This window comes from Maylandia zebra, linkage group LG11 (assembly GCF_041146795.1).
Source record: "Maylandia zebra isolate NMK-2024a linkage group LG11, Mzebra_GT3a, whole genome shotgun sequence".
Lineage (NCBI taxonomy): Eukaryota > Metazoa > Chordata > Actinopteri > Cichliformes > Cichlidae > Maylandia > Maylandia zebra.
In genome coordinates, this window is record NC_135177.1 from 21,036,590 (window position 1) to 21,058,429 (window position 21,840).

A 21,840-nucleotide genomic window follows, 5' to 3' on the forward strand; every position below is an offset into this window, starting at 1 on the left:
TATTAAAGAAATACACTGCAGGGGTTTCAATCATATCTGTCTGACGGACTCAAATTTGTTCATGTAGATGGGGAGTCTTCTTCAAACGCAAAGGTTATTGAGGGAGTTCCACAGGGTCCTGTGCTGGGACCAATACTGTTTATATTATTTCCCTTAGAAAGCATTATGAGAAAACATTACATATATTTTCATTGCTATGCAGATGATACCCAGCTATATTTGTCTATGAAGCCAGGTGACACACAGCAACTAGTTAAACTACAAGCATGTCTTAAAGACATAAAGATCTGACCTCTTCACTGGATGGTATAATCTTGCCTTGCAATAACACTTTGAGGAATCTTGGAGTTATTTTTGACCAAGATATGTCCTTCAGTGCGCATATTAAACATACAGGCTTTACTATTGGAATGTATTATTATCGGGCTGTCCTAAAACACCCTGAAAGGATGATCCAGAATGCTGCAGTGAGTGTACTTACATATTTTTCCCATGTTAGCTTCTTGAATCTTTCTACTCATATAATCAATCTGAAATATCAAGCCCCATAGGTATATGTTAAGGATACATGGAGCATGCATCTGCATACCTCTGTTGCATTTCTGTGAAAAGCTGAGGGACACCCAAGTTTATGAATATGATAAATCGAGAATGAGGTGACATAAGATTTTCAAATTGACATCATAGGTCGATCTCCTAAAACTCTTGGATGAGTTAAAATCCGAGTGAGCTTCACCTCAAACTCAGAGGAAAGGAAGTTTTTCCTCCCCTCCGTCGCCGAGTCCTTACTCATAGGGGCTCATCAGACTTCTCTCTCTAACATTGTAGGGTCTTTACCCTACAATATAAACAGGTGTCTGACTGAATTGAATTGAAAATATTATTATTTAGTGAACATTAACACATTTGGTTTGGTTAACATTTGGTTGCCCAGACAAACCCAGAACCACCACACACTTAAGCTGTAATCACTGATTACATGGCTTCATGGTGTTTATATTCATTAGAAGTTACTCACTGACATCCCTCTGTTTGTCTCACACTGTGTCTCGCAAATTACATTTACTTTGCCTTTGAAGCAGTCACACTCTCTCCATATCTATCTTTCTTTCTGTCAGCCCAGCACACACATACGTCTCCTCTCTGTCTGCCTCTTCCGACTCGTTCTTCTTCTGCCATTTGCTCACCAGTCTCATCTTTATTCTCTTAAACAACACTTTTGACAAGTAAATTTGTTTTCAGAGGGCACATTGACTTCAGGTTTTTATGGTAATCCAAGCAGGCAGTTTTATTTAGACATGCCTCTTAAGCAAAGCTTTTTTTCCACATATTACTAATGATAAGCTAATATCCTTATCAGATTATATTCAAGCTGTATAGAAGACGTCCAGGAATGTTCTTAAAAAAAGGTCCAGAGTTAGAAAATAACCAGAAACCTACAATACTGCCTGTACCAAATGACGAGGTTTCTTTTGCATTTTTTGCCTGGTTTTCTTTGTGTTTAGAAAGCGAGAAGAGGAACAGCGGAAGAGAGAAGCCGTGCAGCAAGTTTCAGGGGCCACAGCAGAGAAACGGAGGGTTTCACCCGTGAAAGCAGAGCAAGAAAAGCTGTCCTTAGTGAGCATTATAGAGGACTTATCCTTGAATGATTCGTCTGTGGAAACAAAGAAATCATCCAAAGCTGAACGCACTAAGAGCAAAGAGGAGAGACACAGAGGTACAAAAATACAGAAATCCTCAAATTTAGTCTGAAGTGTAAGTGTTAATGCGCTTACAAGTGAGGACACGCCTGTGCAATATCGCTTTAATAACTAACCATAATCACATCCCTTGTCTTTATTTTACCCTGTTAAAAAAAACAAACAAGGTGTGAATGCGGGAGTGAATGTGAGTGCGAATGGTTGTCTCTGTCTATGTGTTAGCCCTGCGACGGACTGGCAACCTGTCCAGGGTGTACTCTGCCTCTCACCCTAGGACAGCTGGGATAGGCTCCAGCACCCCCCGCGACCCTAAAAAAGGATAAGCGTCAGTGGATGGATGGATGGATAGATAGATAAAAATATAAACCACACTGCAACAGAAGTCAGTAAAAGTGTTTTATCAGTACTTTGTAAGTCTGCCTTTCTTTTTGATGAGACACTGAATCCTCTTCAGAATGATGGATGTCACTGTTGCATACTTATTTGAGGATATATTCTGCCATTCTCCTGGGACGGTTTTTTCAGCTGGTCTTTGCGGAAAGGATTGTGCTCCTCTGCTTTTCACCTTCATACCTCAAATGTGTTCTGTTAGATTCAAGCCATGCAACACATTTGGCCAGTTTTTACTTTACTTTACACCGATTCTGCCAGTGTGCTTTGGATCTTTGTGATGCAGGAATATTTGGCTCATTTGTTTTGATAATTTTCTGTAATACTTGTTGCCATCATGGAGTCTGATATCATCAAACCACTGCCTTTGAGTTTCCCGCTCAGGTTTGCAGTGAACTTGCTGGACTCCATCGTAGACAGTCCTTTACACTGTCCAAGCTGTCAACAAAGCTTTGACTCCCTTGTGTCTGAATTACTTTCAAAGCTGTGCAGTAGCACGCTGTCTGTGGACAACCACTACACCACACTTCTGATTAGTGATCTTGTGGCTCGTTCTGTTCTTTTCTGCAGCTGCAGCTCAGTCTTTGCTGATTTTTAGTGGCTCACTTATCTTCCCGTGTCCTTTACCATCTTTTTGATGACAATCAGATTTTTTAATTTCACTAAAAAAATTATTTTGTATAATCATGATGCAAATATACAGATATGCACAGCACATCAGATCCAAAATGAGAGAAGTTCCAGTCTTCAAAGCTAATTTCATAAACTCATTCATGCAATTAACTAACTAGAAATCAGAGGTGGACTCAATTTAGTTGGTCAGCAGCCTGTATAGTCAGTTTAGTCTGGAGTATTTAACTCTGTGAAATAATGCATTTTGAATCATTGACTTTAAATTGATATTGCACAGAGGTGTACTTTTAAACACTAATTTTAAACACTTTTTAGGTGTTTAAAATGAACTTTTAATTGAGCAAATGCATTCATCTTGACTAAACAGTACAGACAGTGGTGTTTTATTCATTTACATGATCTTTATTTTTTCATTTCAACTCCACTCCAACCAGTTCACAAAAGCAGGTCCTCTAGAAGAGGTAAAGAAGCTGAACCGCATGATTGTCCTGAAGCTTTGGGCTGCAGTCATGTGAGCAGTGATGCTTCCCCCGATGCTCTGCAGACCACAAGGCTGACAGAACTTCTCTCCCCTTCCGGCTTCAGACCCACACCTCCCTCCATGCCCAAATTCAGGGAACGACTTTTGTCAAACTCACCCAGTCCTTCCACAGCGGTTTCCTCTGTGGACCAAACTGAGGCCGGTAGAAGAGACTGCATGCCTCTAAAAAAGAGTAATGCTCACATGAGCGTGCAGACTGCCCGGGCAATTACCAATGCCCACACCTCTCCACAAAAACACAGACGACATAAGGCGCGTACTTCAGAGAAGGCCACAACCAAAGACCAAACTCGCTCAGCCTCATTAAGAAGGAGTTCATCTGTAGATCACAAAAGCCCCCCAAGAAAGGCTCAATCTGCCGCACACGCACCAATGTCAACACGTGCACACAGGGAGTACAACAAGGAGCATCGCAGGAGGAGGAACGAGGCTGCACGCATCATCCAGCGTGCCTGGAGAAGGCGAGTTTACATTTTTCTCCTTGATCGTGTTTGTGTTTGTACCAGGAGGGTTGGGGGAGATTGGCAGCGCAGTATGATATCATAAGGCACACTTTATTGTCACCTTAGGGAAATTTTTTGTGGACTCAAGTGCCGTCACAGAAGCTGCCTTCACTAAGAGTCAGTAAACATTAAAAGAAAAGAGAAATTAATAAATAGATTTTAAAAAGGGGCCTATCACAACATTCAATACACACATTGCAGATAATCTTAAAAACTGTTATTTAAATGCTTGATTGATGCTGGGACAAATGAATTTTTTTGAAGCGATTCAGACCGCATTTAGCATTCAAAATTTTGGGGCAGTGCCATGTGGCACCCACATGTGCCCCCTTGTGAATACTTTCCCGCCCCCGTCTTTAGTCTGGATGCCATGAACAGTGGAGCAGTGGGGGGGAGAGCGTGGGAGAGGGTTGAGACAAGAAGACGTGGGACATAAAGGCTGTAATCTAGAAGTTTCATAGTATTTTAACAAGAGGCTAAAAGTTCAGCCGGGCTGCTCTAATAGCTACCAGAAGCCTCTCGTTGCTTTTCTCTCTGTCTTGCACACACTGCGTTTCTCTTAGTGGATGCCAGTCCACTGCAGGAGGCCCTCTGTTTCTCCTCAGCTTCACAGTTATATTGTGTATATGTTGCCTATTAATTTCCTTGAGTAAACTGTTTACTTTGTTTACGCTTAGTGAGAATTAGTGCGAGGACTTGCCAGCTTTTAAAGCTTTGAACGCTGTTAGAGATGATTTTTATAGAACTGCGTGCATGTGTTTGTGTGGATGTGTGTTTGCAGGTTTTGTGCACGCAGACGGAGGGAGGTAAAAGCCCATGAAGAGGTGGAGTCCAGACATTCAAACTACACCCATAACAGGAAGAAGGTGGAAATCCGAGCTCAACCTGCTAAGCCAACACAGAGTAAGAGCTCTGTGCTCCAAAGCATCTACGGTAAGATCACCAGCATACTGCCCCAAAACTGTTTTTAGTTTCCCGAATCATTCTATTGCTTTATTTACACTCACCAGACACTTTATTAGGCACACCTGCTCATTAATGTAAATATCTAATCAGGCAATCACACACCTGCGATTCAGTGTATTTCGGCTTGTAGATGTGGTCAAGATGACCTGGTTAAGATGAAACTGATCATCAAAATACGGCAGAAAAATTATTTTCTACACTTCACAGGCTGGTCAAACTCTAAGGGCAAAATGAATGAAAAGCCTACTTTTCTATGGATCAGAGCGTTTTAATATCATTGTCACTTGATCAAAACTGTAAGTCAGAGAGGAAACGGTCAGGTAATGAGTGAGAAACAGTGGTGTTATTAAAGATGTTTAAGGAATTGAGCATCTGCCCGTCTTAATTAAAAGTGGTATTAAAAGCAGATGAAGCTACAAATCAAGGTGTATAGAACAGACCGTAAGCAATATCTTATAAACGTTGAATGACAGAAAGATCTTAGTGTTAAAGAAAATGTAGATCTTCTGGGATTTTCCCACACAATCATCTCTGAATGGACTGGAAAAAAAAAAAGACATCCAGTGAGCAGCAGTTCTCTAGTTTGAAATCCCTTATTGATGCCAGAGGTCAGAGGAGTATGGAAGCCCGTTTCTGCCACTAAAAAAAAAAAAAAGTATCCAAAACTCTAAATTTCGAGTTATCTTTCTCAAAATTTTGACTTATTAATTTGAAATTTTGAGAAAAGTAGCTTGAAATGTTGACTTTTTTCAAAAGTTTGAGTTAATAATCAGTAATCTACATGAATGACGTAATTTCCTTGTTACCCGGAAGCGGAAGCCCTCAGCTACAAATGCTACAGTTAAGCTACCAGTATAACAGCCAGTCATGAATGCACAAATTGCTGATTATTTTCAGCGTAGCGTCACAAATGATGAAATGCTTGTGTTATGAGCTGAATCACATGGTGTTACTATCAGCAAACGTACTCTTGAAAGCGCCAGTTTGTTGCGATCCGGTTTTGAGTGTGCAGTCCACGTAGATTACTGATGGCAGAGATAACTCAAAATATCGAGTTACTTTTCTTAAAATTTCAAGTTAATAAGTCAAAATTTCAAGAAAATAAGTTGAAATTTTGAGTTAATAAGTCGATATTTCGAGTTATGGATACTTTTTTTTTTAGTGGCGGAAACGGGCTTCCATAGAGGAGAATGCCCAGAGGCAACAGTAACTCAGTTAACTACTCATTATAGTCAAGGTATGCAGAAGAGCACCTCTGAGCACACAACATGCCTGGTCCACTGAATCCTGGTTTCTGCTGTGACATTCAGATGGTAGGATCAGAATTTGGCATAAACAGCATGGAAGCACAGGTCCACCCTACCTCATATCACTGGTTCAAGCTGCTCTTGTTTGTGATGTGGGTGATATTTTCTTGACATACTTTGGACCCCTTAGTATCAAATGAGCATCATTTAAATGCTGCAGCTTACCTGAGTGTAGTTGCTGACTGAAATACCCTGAAATAATGACTTTTCAATTTCCAAACATTAAGTTTTAATGTTTCTAGTGGCTGAAAAGCTCAACAAATGCAACACTGTGACCTGTGAGTCTGCCTGAGTGCACACCAAAACACGAAAAACACTTTTTTGGGGAGGAGTGTTGTCATGCGAGCAAAGAGATGATAGGAAATGAGGATGCTGGGAAAGCACTCTTAACAGAAGCAGGCACCTTGCAGTTTGTAAACAAGCAATAATGGCCAAAAGACAGCCATGCTAATAAACATGTTATAGAAATTATCACCTGCAACTTTGCCACATTAGAAACAATGGATATCAAGTGTAGGAAAAGCAGCTTTAATTTTAACTCTAATAGTTGTAGATGAACTCTTGGTGTGCACTGACCCTTTGCAGTTTTAAAGCAGCTCGTGCACGCTGCAACTCCTGAGTTAAATATGCTTATTAGGAATGTTTTTAATTGGCTAAACCTTGAACTCGTGTTCGGTTAAGTTAGCAGAAAATAGTGGCTGAGAAATCAGTGAGTCGGATGTGCAGCATGAATTAAAGCTTTAGCATTTGAAGATTTTGTAAGATTAAAAGAAGAAGAAGTTACAAATCCAGCTGTGTAAGAAACACTGTAAGCGACCCGTGGAAATGTCTGGCTAATGCTTCAATCCACACGCCGGGACGGTATCAGCCTGGTTTCCCGCGTGGAAGCTCTGGTAAGGTTTCGCCCTCACAGACAGGCCTGACCTTCTTAACACATCACCAGGTGATGATGGGAGGACAGACAGAAGCCTTGCTGCGCCAAAACACAGAAGCCCGCACAGCCTCTCTGCTCACGGTCCGATCCGGTCTTCTGACGTTGTTTTCCCCTCCCCCTTCTCGCCTCTCCTCCCTCTCTACCTGACAGTGCTGGCACTGTGAAAAGTTCAGAGCTGTCAGGGGGAATGTCAGACGACTGCGTAGAGCTATCTGCTGAACACACACATTAACAACACCCCCCCTCCCAAACACACACACACACACACACACACACACGAGAGTCATTTTATTACTCCGTCTCTCGTATCTTGAAGTAGACAGATGTATGAACTGTGGACGCTATCACCTGCACGCTTAATTATTATAAACCATTTTTAAAAATAGCTTTCCAACACTCTTATATCTAAAAAATCTGTGTCAGAACAAGATCTTGTTTTCATCACAGATAAAAAAAAATGTATTACTTGTTTAATTTGCTAATATAAAAAACTTATGTGTTTAAATATTATTTTTAACGTCCCAGACAACAAGACTGGTAGTGGTTAATGTATTTCTCTCATACATGAAAGCTCCCCAGTTGAATTGTATGAGTGGACACAAACCCCGCCACAGAGTCCTAGAGCTGGTCTCAACCCTTAGATCTTGTAAAGGAAATTTGTAAAAATCTGTCCTGGAGTCACCTTAGAATAAGTGGGCAAGTGAAACTGCAAACCCCACCCTCCCTAAAGAGTGTACATATGAAAAGTGGAGTAGTAAGCATACAACAAGTGGAGCTCAGTGAGAAAAAAAACTAGATTCTGTCCTGGGCCACTGTGCCGCTCCCTGACCTGTCCTTTAAAACTATGACCTACAAGCCAATAAAATGGGGTTCCAAAGTGATTAACCTGTATTTGGCTGACTTCCAGGTATTTCTTGGAAGGAGTCTACGACTTGCGATTAAAAAAATTGAAACTTTTATGTTAGCCTGCAATTAAATAGGTGGTGATGGCTTTATATTGGTAGATAGTGGTTAGGTCTACTGAGAGCACGAAGGAAACCAAATATGTGAAAGCCTATGTCAAAACAGCGCCTTTCCCACTGCATAGTAGGAGCAATTGCCCTGGCCTATATTAGCAGGGGTCTTCACATTTACTCAGTTTTATGGGCAAGATGTAACAGGACCAAACCTGGCACATTCTCCCCTGTGAAGTGCTATTGGGGACAGTTGTCTTCTTAACAGTCATGTCTAGAGATGGACCGATCCGATATTACGTATCGGTATCGGTCCGATACTGACCTAAATTACTGGATCGGATATCGGAGAAAAATAAAAAATGTAATCCGATCCATTAAATATCACGAAAGCACCTCACAAAACTTGCAACACGCCGTAACTCACCTCAGAACGTTAGCACGTCGGAGCAGTATGCATCACCTGATAGAGCGGCTGTGGCATGCAGGACCTGTCGGTGGTCTGGATAGCATGTGGAGCTTCGCTAGCAACCCGGCATTTCATCTCCGACAAAGTTATCCCCGAGAGAAGTAAAGCAAGTGTGTAAGTCCATCTCTGAATGTTTGTAAAGCATTCCTGCGTTAACCTTAACAAGCGACTGCCTCTCCTGCTGCTACTTCAATCATGAAACTGCTTAATGATCAGCTGATCGGCTTTTCTGTCGCGAGTCCGTCTCTCTTGTTTGTTTTTGGCCCACTTTGCACCAGAAAGAGGAAACCAGCGGCTGAACAACAGCAGCATGTTTAAGCTTGATAAGCTGTTGTTAGAATTTATTTAATATTACTTTCTACACCAGGATCTTTTTCTACGTAGCTGACGCTGGTAACTGTGCAGGGGCGGATCTAGCAAAGTTTAGCCAGGGGGGCCGATAGGTGGTGAAGAGGGAGCTGAGTGTAAAAGCGAAGCTCTCAATTTACCGGTCGATCTACGTCCCTACCCTCACCTATGGCCACGAGCTGTGGGTAGTGACCGAAAGAACGAGATCGCGGATACAAGCGGCAGAAATGAGCTTCCTCCGAAGGGTGGCTGGCCTCTCCCTTAGAGATAGGGTGAGAAGTTCGGCCATCCGGGAGGGGCTCAGAGTAGAGCAGCTGCTGCTCCACATCGAAAGGAGCCAGCTGAGGTGGTTCGGGCATCTGACAAGGATGCCCCCTGGGCGCCTCCTGGGTGAGGTGTTCCAGGCATGTCCCACCGGGAGGAGGCCCCGGGGCAGACCCAGGACATGCTGGAGAGATTATATCTCTCGGCTGGCCTGGGAACGCCTTGGTATTCCCCCGGATAAGCTGGAGGAGGTGGCTGGGGAGAGGGAGGTCTGGGCCTCTTTGCTTAGGCTGCTGCCCCCGCGACCCGGCCCCGGACAAAGCGGATGAAAATGGATGGATGGAATAGAAGTCAATTACTGTATATAGTGACTATTAAGTCTAATATATATACCCTAGTAAGCTATAGTACTTTTTCCTTTGAGAAGGTACCATCTGTGCAGTCTGCAATTTTGTTGAAGAAAGATGTTGAATCTATTTAATATTTCTTGAAAAATAATTGATTTCTGTGCATTTTTTTTTCACACTGCATCAAATTAAGGTTGATTACGTCGATTAAGCATCATGAGGTGGAGCGTGAGGGGTGGTTCCCTATTTTTTATTTATTTATTTTTGTTGTTGCTGGGAGTTGGAACCCTATTAGTTAGGTTGCTTAATATTTACGCTAAGTACTCTTTAAAATACCAGAATAGGGAGGATGGTGTAGGTTTAAGTTTATTAGATTGATCAGTATTGCTGAACTATGAAATATTTTTTTTTGCATACAGGTATAACAGAATAGCTTTAGTGTAGTTGTTGTTTTAAACTTGAGTATGAACTTATACAAAATGCAGCAAGATATTTAAAAAAACAGTTTTGTTGATTAAAAAACACTATATCGGATTCATATCGGTATCGGCAGATATCCAAATTTATGATATCGGTATCGGTATCGGACATAAAAAAGTGGTATCGTGCCATCTCTAGTCATGTCTGGCAATCTGGGAGTTAATATTTCTAAGCACAAAATACTAACTAAATCGCTATTTCTCTCATAGTGAAACACAAAATGAATGCTATGAAAGAGAGCTTCAGGTTATGTTTTTATCCCTGGTTCTCTGAGTAGCATGAGCGAGTGTCTCACCGAACCAACCTCTTTGCTAGGGAAGTGAGGAAGAGGTGGGCTTTTTTGAATTACATCTGACGCTATGTCAGCCTATTATATAGGAAGGCCTATATAACATGGGCATCATTTAGCTAACAGTAAAGGCTGTTGATCCAAATCGTGGCAAGCTGTGGCGAGTTGATCTGAGTAGGTTCTAATGGAAAAGGGGCTTATGTGTCCACCTAAAGGAGGACGGGGGGGTATGTACAGGACAAAAACATTTACTAGGCCCCAGCGAGATTTGAACTCGCGACCCCTGGTTTACAAGACCAGTGCTCTAACCACTGAGCTATAGGGCCTTTGCTGAAGTAACACCCATGGATACACTACATATAGACAATCAGACCATTGCACAAGCATGGGTGTGAACTGAACTTGATCAACCAGTTAAAGGAGTGCTCTTACAAGGGTGTTTTGTAAAATGCACCTTGGCAGCAGTGGCCCTGCTCATGGAAAAGGCTTTCGGTTAGTCACATATTCGACGACAGGCTGGTGGCAGCCCCCAACTACCAGGGGGTGGCTTGTCAGTGAAATGCTCTTATACACCACCCGGGGAATTTGGGCTTTCAGATAAACGTGGAAGAGAGTAGTCTAAGGAGCTTGGAAAGAAAAGCATCTGGACTTCTTTAAGTTGCTTGAAGATGTTTCACCTCTCATCCAAATGGTGGAGAGTCCCAGATTTAAACCCAGTGGGTCCCCCAAAGAGGGACAAAGGACCCCCTGATGATCCTCTACCTAGTAAAAGAGAGTACATTGAGACCATCTACATTTAGGGCTCAGGTCTAGACTTCTCCGGGTGAGAGCATTTCTATCTTAAGGCCATACAGCCATCCCTAGCACAGTTTCACAGAGGCAACACAAGTTAGCCTCAAACAGTGCAAGAGGCTGCTAGGCCTGATAGCTTAGCAGCTGTAGCTTCCTCTGTAGTGACGATGCCACTGGACATGAGACTTCACAGGTGGGAGCTTCTTCCCTGTGATGTACTACTGGGGACAGTTGTCTTCTTAACAGGCATGTCTGGCAATCCGGGAATTAGTATTTGTCCCCCTAGTGTGACACAAAATGCAAAACATAACCCCGGTTCTAAAGTAGTACTCGTCAGGCTAGGACTCCGCAGTCTATTTACACCTACAGACCAGTGGACACTCTTTCAATGATGAGGATGTACACATCCTGGACAGGTAGGAATGCTGGTTTGAACGGAGAGTCAAGGAGGCCACTTACTAGGGGTGCAACGATACACAAAATTCACGGTTCGGTTCGATACTTTGGTGTCACGGTTCGATATTTTTTCGATACAAAAAAAAAAGTTCATGCCTTTTTAACTTGTCATTTATTAAATTTTCACGGCACATTCCGCACCACATCTCTGTGCGTTCATCATTTGTTTGAAGCCAGCTCACCTCCTGCAACTACTTTTCCGAGAATACGTGCTTCTTTTGTGGTTCGGACTCCTTTTGACATTTCTTTGGAGGTGGAGGAACATCACAGTAATTGCTTAAAGGAGCTTCTTCGACATCTTTAAGAGTTCTAAACAAATGTCTGTCCTCCTCCTGAAAATCTTATGTACGCAAACACGCGTTGCAACTTCTTATCTTGTGCGCGTTTTTTATTTTGACAGCGAATGCGCACCTGCAGACCACTTATGTGCAGCCCTGGTTATTTAGCTTGTCATATTGCAGCCACAGAAATTCTTTGTCCATGAAACCATAAAGCTGCACTTTCTTTTTGCCTTATAGTCTGATTTGTCATAACTTTTCCGTTTTGTGGTGAGCTTTTCTTTGGCTGTCACTTTGTTGTGTCCTCACCCGTTGCCTACCGGTGGTGGTCAGAGGGCCCGGTGGCGCCAATGTCCGGCTGCCTCGCCTCTGTCAGTGCGACAGTGCCCGACGGGCAGGGCAGAGATAGATTTTGGTAGCCCGACTGGAAAAATCGCTAGCCCCGGGACGTCGGGCTAGCGATTTTGCGAGCCCTGTATCTGATTGAGGAATCACTCATCTTTGGAAAAGAGTGTTTATTACAGAGAAATGGCTCTTTCCAAAATAAAAGCTATACTATACGCTTCTTCTGGGCTATAGTCTCAGCAGCATATTAAACATATCAGGTCCCCATAAGGAGAATCCTGTGCTAACGGCTGTCCAAATGACTCGGTTAAAGTTTGTAGCATGCGTGCTTGTTGTTTTTGTCTGCTTCCACTTGTCTTTGCACTAGGATGATGTCGGTGTAAATGTGCAGTCATATTCGTTGTGTTCCCACTAGTGCTGTCAGTGTAAAAAATCTCGTTGAAATGACGTTAACGCCACAACACGGCAAATCTCCGTTAACGAGCTACCGCAGATCGCCCCGTGCGTGGGGCTGGACAGCCAACACGTTAACGAGCTAACTGCCTAACTGCGCTAACACACTAGCTCCCACCCATGTAATTGAGCATTGCGTGGCACATCCAACATACTGTTTTACTTTAGTCCATGACGCGCTTACCTTCAGGGTCATACTTCACATGAAAACCAAAATAGTTCCAAACACCAGATCTGAATGAGGGTGGGGGAGGTTCAATTTGCCATGTTGCAAGGAGAGCTTAACTTCTGTCTCGCTAGCTTGCCCTGCGCTCAGTGAATCTGCATTCGACTCCTCCGCCTAGGCTGCACTGTCGAGCGCAGATCCACTGAGCGCTCAACACAGACAGCATCGTCAGAAGGAAAGTTGATAAAATAAATTAAAATTTTTGTATTGTTCGATACATATGCGTACCGAACCGAAAGCACTGTATCGAACGGTTCAATATCGATACGAGTATCGTTGCACCCCTACCATTTACGTGAAAAGGGAAAGACCATCTCTGAATCAAGGAGGGGACCTAATGGTACGTCTTTTGCCATCTTAAAATGCTGTGATTGCAGCCATTCCCCAACTCTCTGTGAATGGTACTCATGGCCATTGATCTGTGGTCTTTGATCAACGAATTGGCTTTGAACTGGTTGTTGATCAATGGGCATGACAATTTGCATATTATTGCGGATGAAAATGGATGGATGGAATAGAAGTCAATTACTGTATATAGTGACTATTAAGTCTAATATATATACCCTAGTAAGCTATAGTACTTTTTTCCTTTGGGAAGGTACCATCTGTGCAGTCTGCAATTTTGTTGAAGAAAGATGTTGAATCTATTTAATATTTCTTGAAAAATAATTGATTTCTGTGCATTTTTTTTCACACTGCATCAAATTAAGGTTGATTACGTCGATTAAGCATCATGAGGTGGAGCGTGAGGGGTGGTTCCCTATTTTTTATTTATTTATTTTTGTTGTTGCTGGGAGTTGGAACCCTATTAGTTAGGTTGCTTAATATTTACGCTAAGTACTCTTTAAAATACCAGAATAGGGAGGATGGTGTAGGTTTAAGTTTATTAGATTGATCAGTATTGCTGAACTATGAAATATTTTTTTTTGCATACAGGTATAACAGAATAGCTTTAGTGTAGTTGTTGTTTTAAACTTGAGTATGAACTTATACAAAATGCAGCAAGATATTTAAAAAAACAGTTTTGTTGATTAAAAAACACTATATCGGATTCATATCGGTATCGGCAGATATCCAAATTTATGATATCGGTATCGGTATCGGACATAAAAAAGTGGTATCGTGCCATCTCTAGTCATGTCTGGCAATCTGGGAGTTAATATTTCTAAGCACAAAATACTAACTAAATCGCTATTTCTCTCATAGTGAAACACAAAATGAATGCTATGAAAGAGAGCTTCAGGTTATGTTTTTATCCCTGGTTCTCTGAGTAGCATGAGCGAGTGTCTCACCGAACCAACCTCTTTGCTAGGGAAGTGAGGAAGAGGTGGGCTTTTTTGAATTACATCTGACGCTATGTCAGCCTATTATATAGGAAGGCCTATATAACATGGGCATCATTTAGCTAACAGTAAAGGCTGTTGATCCAAATCGTGGCAAGCTGTGGCGAGTTGATCTGAGTAGGTTCTAATGGAAAAGGGGCTTATGTGTCCACCTAAAGGAGGACGGGGGGGTATGTACAGGACAAAAACATTTACTAGGCCCCAGCGAGATTTGAACTCGCGACCCCTGGTTTACAAGACCAGTGCTCTAACCACTGAGCTATAGGGCCTTTGCTGAAGTAACACCCATGGATACACTACATATAGACAATCAGACCATTGCACAAGCATGGGTGTGAACTGAACTTGATCAACCAGTTAAAGGAGTGCTCTTACAAGGGTGTTTTGTAAAATGCACCTTGGCAGCAGTGGCCCTGCTCATGGAAAAGGCTTTCGGTTAGTCACATATTCGACGACAGGCTGGTGGCAGCCCCCAACTACCAGGGGGTGGCTTGTCAGTGAAATGCTCTTATACACCACCCGGGGAATTTGGGCTTTCAGATAAACGTGGAAGAGAGTAGTCTAAGGAGCTTGGAAAGAAAAGCATCTGGACTTCTTTAAGTTGCTTGAAGATGTTTCACCTCTCATCCAAATGGTGGAGAGTCCCAGATTTAAACCCAGTGGGTCCCCCAAAGAGGGACAAAGGACCCCCTGATGATCCTCTACCTAGTAAAAGAGAGTACATTGAGACCATCTACATTTAGGGCTCAGGTCTAGACTTCTCCGGGTGAGAGCATTTCTATCTTAAGGCCATACAGCCATCCCTAGCACAGTTTCACAGAGGCAACACAAGTTAGCCTCAAACAGTGCAAGAGGCTGCTAGGCCTGATAGCTTAGCAGCTGTAGCTTCCTCTGTAGTGACGATGCCACTGGACATGAGACTTCACAGGTGGGAGCTTCTTCCCTGTGATGTACTACTGGGGACAGTTGTCTTCTTAACAGGCATGTCTGGCAATCCGGGAATTAGTATTTGTCCCCCTAGTGTGACACAAAATGCAAAACATAACCCCGGTTCTAAAGTAGTACTCGTCAGGCTAGGACTCCGCAGTCTATTTACACCTACAGACCAGTGGACACTCTTTCAATGATGAGGATGTACACATCCTGGACAGGTAGGAATGCTGGTTTGAACGGAGAGTCAAGGAGGCCACTTACTAGGGGTGCAACGATACACAAAATTCACGGTTCGGTTCGATACTTTGGTGTCACGGTTCGATATTTTTTCGATACAAAAAAAAAAGTTCATGCCTTTTTAACTTGTCATTTATTAAATTTTCACGGCACATTCCGCACCACATCTCTGTGCGTTCATCATTTGTTTGAAGCCAGCTCACCTCCTGCAACTACTTTTCCGAGAATACGTGCTTCTTTTGTGGTTCGGACTCCTTTTGACATTTCTTTGGAGGTGGAGGAACATCACAGTAATTGCTTAAAGGAGCTTCTTCGACATCTTTAAGAGTTCTAAACAAATGTCTGTCCTCCTCCTGAAAATCTTATGTACGCAAACACGCGTTGCAACTTCTTATCTTGTGCGCGTTTTTTATTTTGACAGCGAATGCGCACCTGCAGACCACTTATGTGCAGCCCTGGTTATTTAGCTTGTCATATTGCAGCCACAGAAATTCTTTGTCCATGAAACCATAAAGCTGCACTTTCTTTTTGCCTTATAGTCTGATTTGTCATAACTTTTCCGTTTTGTGGTGAGCTTTTCTTTGGCTGTCACTTTGTTGTGTCCTCACCCGTTGCCTACCGGTGGTGGTCAGAGGGCCCGGTGGCGCCAATGTCCGGCTGCCTTGCCTCTGTCAGTGCGACAGTGCCCGACGGGCAGGGCAGAGATAGATTTTGGTAGCCCGACTGGAAAAATCGCTAGCCCCGGGACGTCGGGCTAGCGATTTTGCGAGCCCTGTATCTGATTGAGGAATCACTCATCTTTGGAAAAGAGTGTTTATTACAGAGAAATGGCTCTTTCCAAAATAAAAGCTATACTATACGCTTCTTCTGGGCTATAGTCTCAGCAGCATATTAAACATATCAGGTCCCCATAAGGAGAATCCTGTGCTAACGGCTGTCCAAATGACTCGGTTAAAGTTTGTAGCATGCGTGCTTGTTGTTTTTGTCTGCTTCCACTTGTCTTTGCACTAGGATGATGTCGGCGTAAATGTGCAGTCATATTCGTTGTGTTCCCACTAGTGCTGTCAGTGTAAAAAATCTCGTTGAAATGACGTTAACGCCACAACACGGCAAATCTCCGTTAACGAGCTACCGCAGATCGCCCCGTGCGTGGGGCTGGACAGCCAACACGTTAACGAGCTAACTGCCTAACTGCGCTAACACACTAGCTCCCACCCATGTAATTGAGCATTGCGTGGCACATCCAACATACTGTTTTACTTTAGTCCATGACGCGCTTACCTTCAGGGTCATACTTCACATGAAAACCAAAATAGTTCCAAACGCCAGATCTGAATGAGGGTGGGGGAGGTTCAATTTGCCATGTTGCAAGGAGAGCTTAACTTCTGTCTCGCTAGCTTGCCCTGCGCTCAGTGAATCTGCATTCGACTCCTCCGCCTAGGCTGCACTGTCGAGCGCAGATCCACTGAGCGCTCAACACAGACAGCATCGTCAGAAGGAAAGTTGATAAAATAAATTAAAATTTTTGTATTGTTCGATACATATGCGTACCGAACCGAAAGCACTGTATCGAACGGTTCAATATCGATACGAGTATCGTTGCACCCCTACCATTTACGTGAAAAGGGAAAGACCATCTCTGAATCAAGGAGGGGACCTAATGGTACGTCTTTTGCCATCTTAAAATGCTGTGATTGCAGCCATTCCCCAACTCTCTGTGAATGGTACTCATGGCCATTGATCTGTGGTCTTTGATCAACGAATTGGCTTTGAACTGGTTGTTGATCAATGGGCATGACAATTTGCATATTATTGATCAAGGAACTGACCTCACAGCCCATTGTTCATTCAGTGGGCTGGTTTCAGTTATTGTGCAATCTACTGTTTATAAGGTTGGGGAAACCTGCAGTCTACTGAGACTGAAAAAATCACTTGGATGAGTGACGAAACATTTCTCCCTCTGAAAACGCTACGTCCAGATGAACAGAATCAACCTTTTGAGATTTAATTACCTGGATGATTAAGAATGCATCAAGACTCTTTTTAAGGGAGTTTCTGTCCAGGCGATGTGTGCAGCTGCATCCTGGGCCTCACCTCACACATTTGCTAGATTTTACAGGCTAGATATAACAGCACCTAACCAGGCACATTCAGTCCTCAGTGCATGTTCTTCACAGCTGGGAGCTTCTTCCCTGTGAAGTACTACTGGGGACAGTTGTCTTCTAAACATGCATGTCTGGCAATCCGGGAGTTAGTATTTGTCCCCCTAGTGTGACACAAAATGAATGCTATGAAAGAGAACTTAAGGTTATGTCTATAACCCCGGTTCTATGAGTAGTATGAGCGAGTGTTTCACCAGACCACCCTCTTTGCTAGGGAAGTGAGGAAAAGGTGGGCTTGTTTTGAATTACATCTGATGCTATGTCAGCCTATTATATAGGGAGGCCCTAGCCTCTCCTGACATGGGCGTCACTTAGCCAGCCTGTAAGGGTTCGGTGAGTGATTAGAGCATCTCGTTTATGAAACTCAAAACCACCATTTTTGAAACCGGAGAAAAATGGCTACAAAAATTAACGCTGTTGTCCCCAACTCTAACAAAAAGTCCCAGACCAAGCAACAGGTATAAAGTCACATCAACGTCCACCTTTGCTGTAGCGTTTGTTACGCATACCAAATACGTCATGGGATGCTCAGCCGAGTTGCTATAATGACAACAACGCACTTTCTGTGGTACTTGATTGTAATGGAAAACCAGTCGTTCCGAGTTGATCTGAGTAGGTTCTAAGGGAAAAGGGGCTTATGTGTCCACCTAGAGGAGGACCAAAACATTTACTAGGCCCCAGCGAGATTTGAACTCACGACCCCTGGTTTACAAGACCAGTGCTCTAACCACTGAGCTATAGGGCCTTTGCTGACATAACACCCATGGATACACTACATAAAGACAACCGTAGCATAGCTCAAGTGTGGGTGTGCACTCTGAACTTGATCAAACAGTTAAAGGAGTGCATAGGGCTTTAGTATCCAACACTAGCTGCCTTGTGTTCAGAGACCATTCACATTGCATTGCTGGAAACCTTAATTTCACCCACACTTTACTGTGGGCCGTTTATTTCCACCTCCCCATATATCCCCACACAGAAAGTATCTAAGATTTGCTTTCCAGGAGATAGCATATGAGTTTGTGGTCCTGCCTTTTGGCCTCTCACAAGGGTGTTTGTAAAATGCACCGAGGCAGCAGTGGCCCAGCTCAGGGAAAAGGCTTTCGGGTAGCCACATACTTCAACGACTGGCTGGTGGCAGCCCCCAACTGCCATGGGGTGGCTTGTCACTCAAATGCTTTTATACACCCTAGCAATGTTTCGCAGAGGCAATACAAGTTATCCTAAAACTGTGCCAGATACTGCTAGGCCTGCTAGCTTCCTCTATAGTGACGATGCTACTGGACATGAGGCTTTCAGAGGTGGGTGGTCTTACAGGGACTAGACCTTCACTGTGATGGCCACCGTCATGTAAGAGTCTCCCTAGACTTTTTCCCCAGGATGGTTTCAGCCAAGAAGGTAAAAATTCTGTCCTTTAAGACAGCTCTATTGATTGTTTTAGCTTCAGCTAAGCTTGTAGGAAAAATCCACGCTCCCTCGGTGTAGAGGTTGTGCATTCAGTGCTCCCCTTATAATACGAAGGTCAGTATGCCACTCAACACCACCTTTTCCCCAAAAGTTATTTGGATATTTTCCCCTATGGAACTGCCGGCCTTTTACCTGCTGCCTTTCTCTTAAGAGGAGCAACAGTGGCTGCATACCTTGTTTCCAGTCTGTGCTCTGCGTATTCATATGGACAGAACCCAGAGTTTTAGACAAAGTGACCAGCTGTTTGTATCTTGCGCTAAACCACATATAGGAAAGCCTGTGCCTAAAGAGCGTCTTTCCCACTGATAGTTGGAGCAATTCCCCAGGCCTATTCTAGTAGGGGTCTTAAGCCTCCTGCTGGCCTGTGTGCACATTCCACTAAGGGTCTGGCAACCTCATGGACTCTCTTTAAGGCAGGGGTGTCCAACTCCAGGCCTCAAGGGCTGGTATCCTGCAAGTTTTAGATATCACCCTGGGTCAACACACCTGAATCAAATGATTAGTTCATTACCAGGCCTCTGGAGAACTTGAAGACATATTGAGGAGGTAATTTAGTCATTTAAATCAGCTGTGTTACATCAAGGATACATCTAAAGTCTGTAGGACACCGGCCCTTCAGGCCTGGAGTTGGACACCCCTGCTTTAAGGGATCCCAAAAGGTTGATTCTGTTCATCTGGACGTAGCATTTTCAATGGGAGAAACGTTTCGTCACTCATCCAAGTGACTTCTTCAGTCTCAGCTGGCTGCAGGTTTCCCCAACCTTATAAACGGTACTTTGCACAATAACTGAAACCAGCCCGCTGAATGAACAATGAGATGTGAGGTCAGTTCCTTGATCATTAATATGCAAATTGTCATGACCATTGATCAACAACCGCTGATCAAAGCCCACTGATCAAAGACCATTGATCAACTTACTTGTTTTGCATCGGAAACCATAGCAAAATACAGAGAGTGTCCCTAGCAGCCATAAGAGAGAAGGATGCCACACCGAGGATGTGGACAAGTAGGTGAAAGATTTGTCTGACATACAACTCACCCAAGCAGCGAAAATCATCCTTACAAAAAGGTTGAACTTTGCTGTTATGCTGAAACAAATCCACGAGTTGAACTGATCACAGCCACAGAAACAGAAATTTCAAACAACAATGTTGTAGATGTGGAAGCAGAGCAACCAGGGATGAAAGTTTAGGCCTGTCTCAGCAATGCAAATCCCCAAGCATCCAACATCAGGATGGAGGAGAGGAAGGCACTCACACCACTTAGTAATGACAACAACATAATCATCCTTCCGGCAGACAAGGGTAGGTGCACAGTCTTGCTAAAATCAGAAAGACTATCGTGAGAAAATGTTGTCACTGTTCAGTGACAAAAATACTTATGAGCCCCTGAAACGAGACCCAGGAAGTGGTTACAGGAAGAGGGTGATAGATTGTCTGAAGCAGTTAGAATAAGACAATGCTATTGACCGGACCTCATACCACAGGCTATACCCAGGGGAATCTACACCAAGTCTGTATGGTTTACCGAAGATACATAAACACGGTGTACCTTTAAGACCAATTGTCTGTATGATCAACTCGGTCACCTATAATATTTCTAAGTTTCTGGCTTCGATCCTCAACCCATTGGGGTAGGCAGCTCTGAACACCACACCCAGAACACCTTGGGTTTTGTTTAAAAGGTGAGAGATGACCATCTACACTGCAGACTTCTCTCACAACTTCACCCAGTACTTCTTGCAGAAATTCGCTGACGACTCTGCAATAGTTGACCTCATCACTGATGGGGACCACAAGGGTTACAGAGAACTGAGCCAAGGCTTTGTGAACTGGTGCCAGCAGAACTACCTCCAGATCAACACTAGAAAAACCAAGGAGCTGGTGGTAGACTTCCGCAGGCACAAACATCCTCCACTGCAACCACTAAACATCCAAGGTATGGACCTGTAGACAGCTACAGGTACCTTGGTGTTCATCTAAACAATAAACTGGACTGGACACAATTCAAATGCTCTCTACAGAAAAGGGAAGAGCAGGCTGCACCTGCTCAGGTCTTTTGGAGTGAAGGTCCCACTCCTGAAGACCTTCTAGGACTCTGTGTTTACCTCAGCCAACTTTTATAGTGTGGTCTGCTGGGGCAACAGGTTGGCCTTCTTAGACTGGGAGATTTCCATCAGTAATGGGGGACATTTAAAAGCTAATGTGTACTGTAAACCTGTGCATACGGATCAGTATTTAAGTTCTGACTCTCATCATCCACTGGAGCACAAACTGGGTGTCATCAGGACGCTACACCATAGAGCGAACACCATCCCTACAGACACAGCAGCCACGGAAGCAGAAGACCAGCAGGTCAAGAAGGCCCTGAGTAAATGTGGTTATCCCAGCTGGACATTTATCAGAAATCTTCAGGAGAGAAGGACAACTGATGCCTAAGCAAAAACACGTAGTGATCCCCTATGTTTCAGGAGTATCAGAACTGTTGCTACATTGCTACGTCCAGATGAACAGAATCAACCTTTTGAGATTTAATTACCTGGATGATTAAGAATGCATCAAGACTCTTTTTAAGGGAGTTTCTGTCCAGGCGATGTGTGCAGCTGCATCCTGGGCCTCACCTCACACATTTGCTAGATTTTACAGGCTAGATATAACAGCACCTAACCAGGCACATTCAGTCCTCAGTGCATGTTCTTCACAGCTGGGAGCTTCTTCCCTGTGAAGTACTACTGGGGACAGTTGTCTTCTAAACATGCATGTCTGGCAATCCGGGAGTTAGTATTTGTCCCCCTAGTGTGACACAAAATGAATGCTATGAAAGAGAACTTAAGGTTATGTCTATAACCCCGGTTCTATGAGTAGTATGAGCGAGTGTTTCACCAGACCACCCTCTTTGCTAGGGAAGTGAGGAAAAGGTGGGCTTGTTTTGAATTACATCTGATGCTATGTCAGCCTATTATATAGGGAGGCCCTAGCCTCTCCTGACATGGGCGTCACTTAGCCAGCCTGTAAGGGCTCACA

At 43.5% G+C, this 21,840-nt stretch overlaps 1 protein-coding gene and 3 non-coding genes across 4 annotated transcripts in view; 1 reads left to right on the forward strand and 3 right to left on the reverse strand.

Moving 5' to 3' along the window:
* invs (inversin) overlaps positions 1-21,840 on the forward strand; it is a 41,560-nt gene that overhangs the window by 17,032 nt on the left and 2,688 nt on the right. Inside the window, exons 15-17 of the mRNA XM_004541380.5 lie at positions 1,506-1,717; positions 3,158-3,725; positions 4,549-4,700. Of these exons, the coding sequence (XP_004541437.1) occupies positions 1,506-1,717; positions 3,158-3,725; positions 4,549-4,700 (932 nt within the window). The remainder of the gene's footprint in view (positions 1-1,505; positions 1,718-3,157; positions 3,726-4,548; positions 4,701-21,840) is intronic.
* Positions 10,378-10,450, reverse strand: trnat-ugu (transfer RNA threonine (anticodon UGU)). The gene has a single exon. It is a non-coding gene; the product is annotated as a tRNA-Thr (tRNA).
* On the reverse strand, positions 14,214-14,286 carry trnat-ugu (transfer RNA threonine (anticodon UGU)). The gene has a single exon. It is a non-coding gene; the product is annotated as a tRNA-Thr (tRNA).
* Positions 18,022-18,094, reverse strand: trnat-ugu (transfer RNA threonine (anticodon UGU)). The gene has a single exon. It is a non-coding gene; the product is annotated as a tRNA-Thr (tRNA).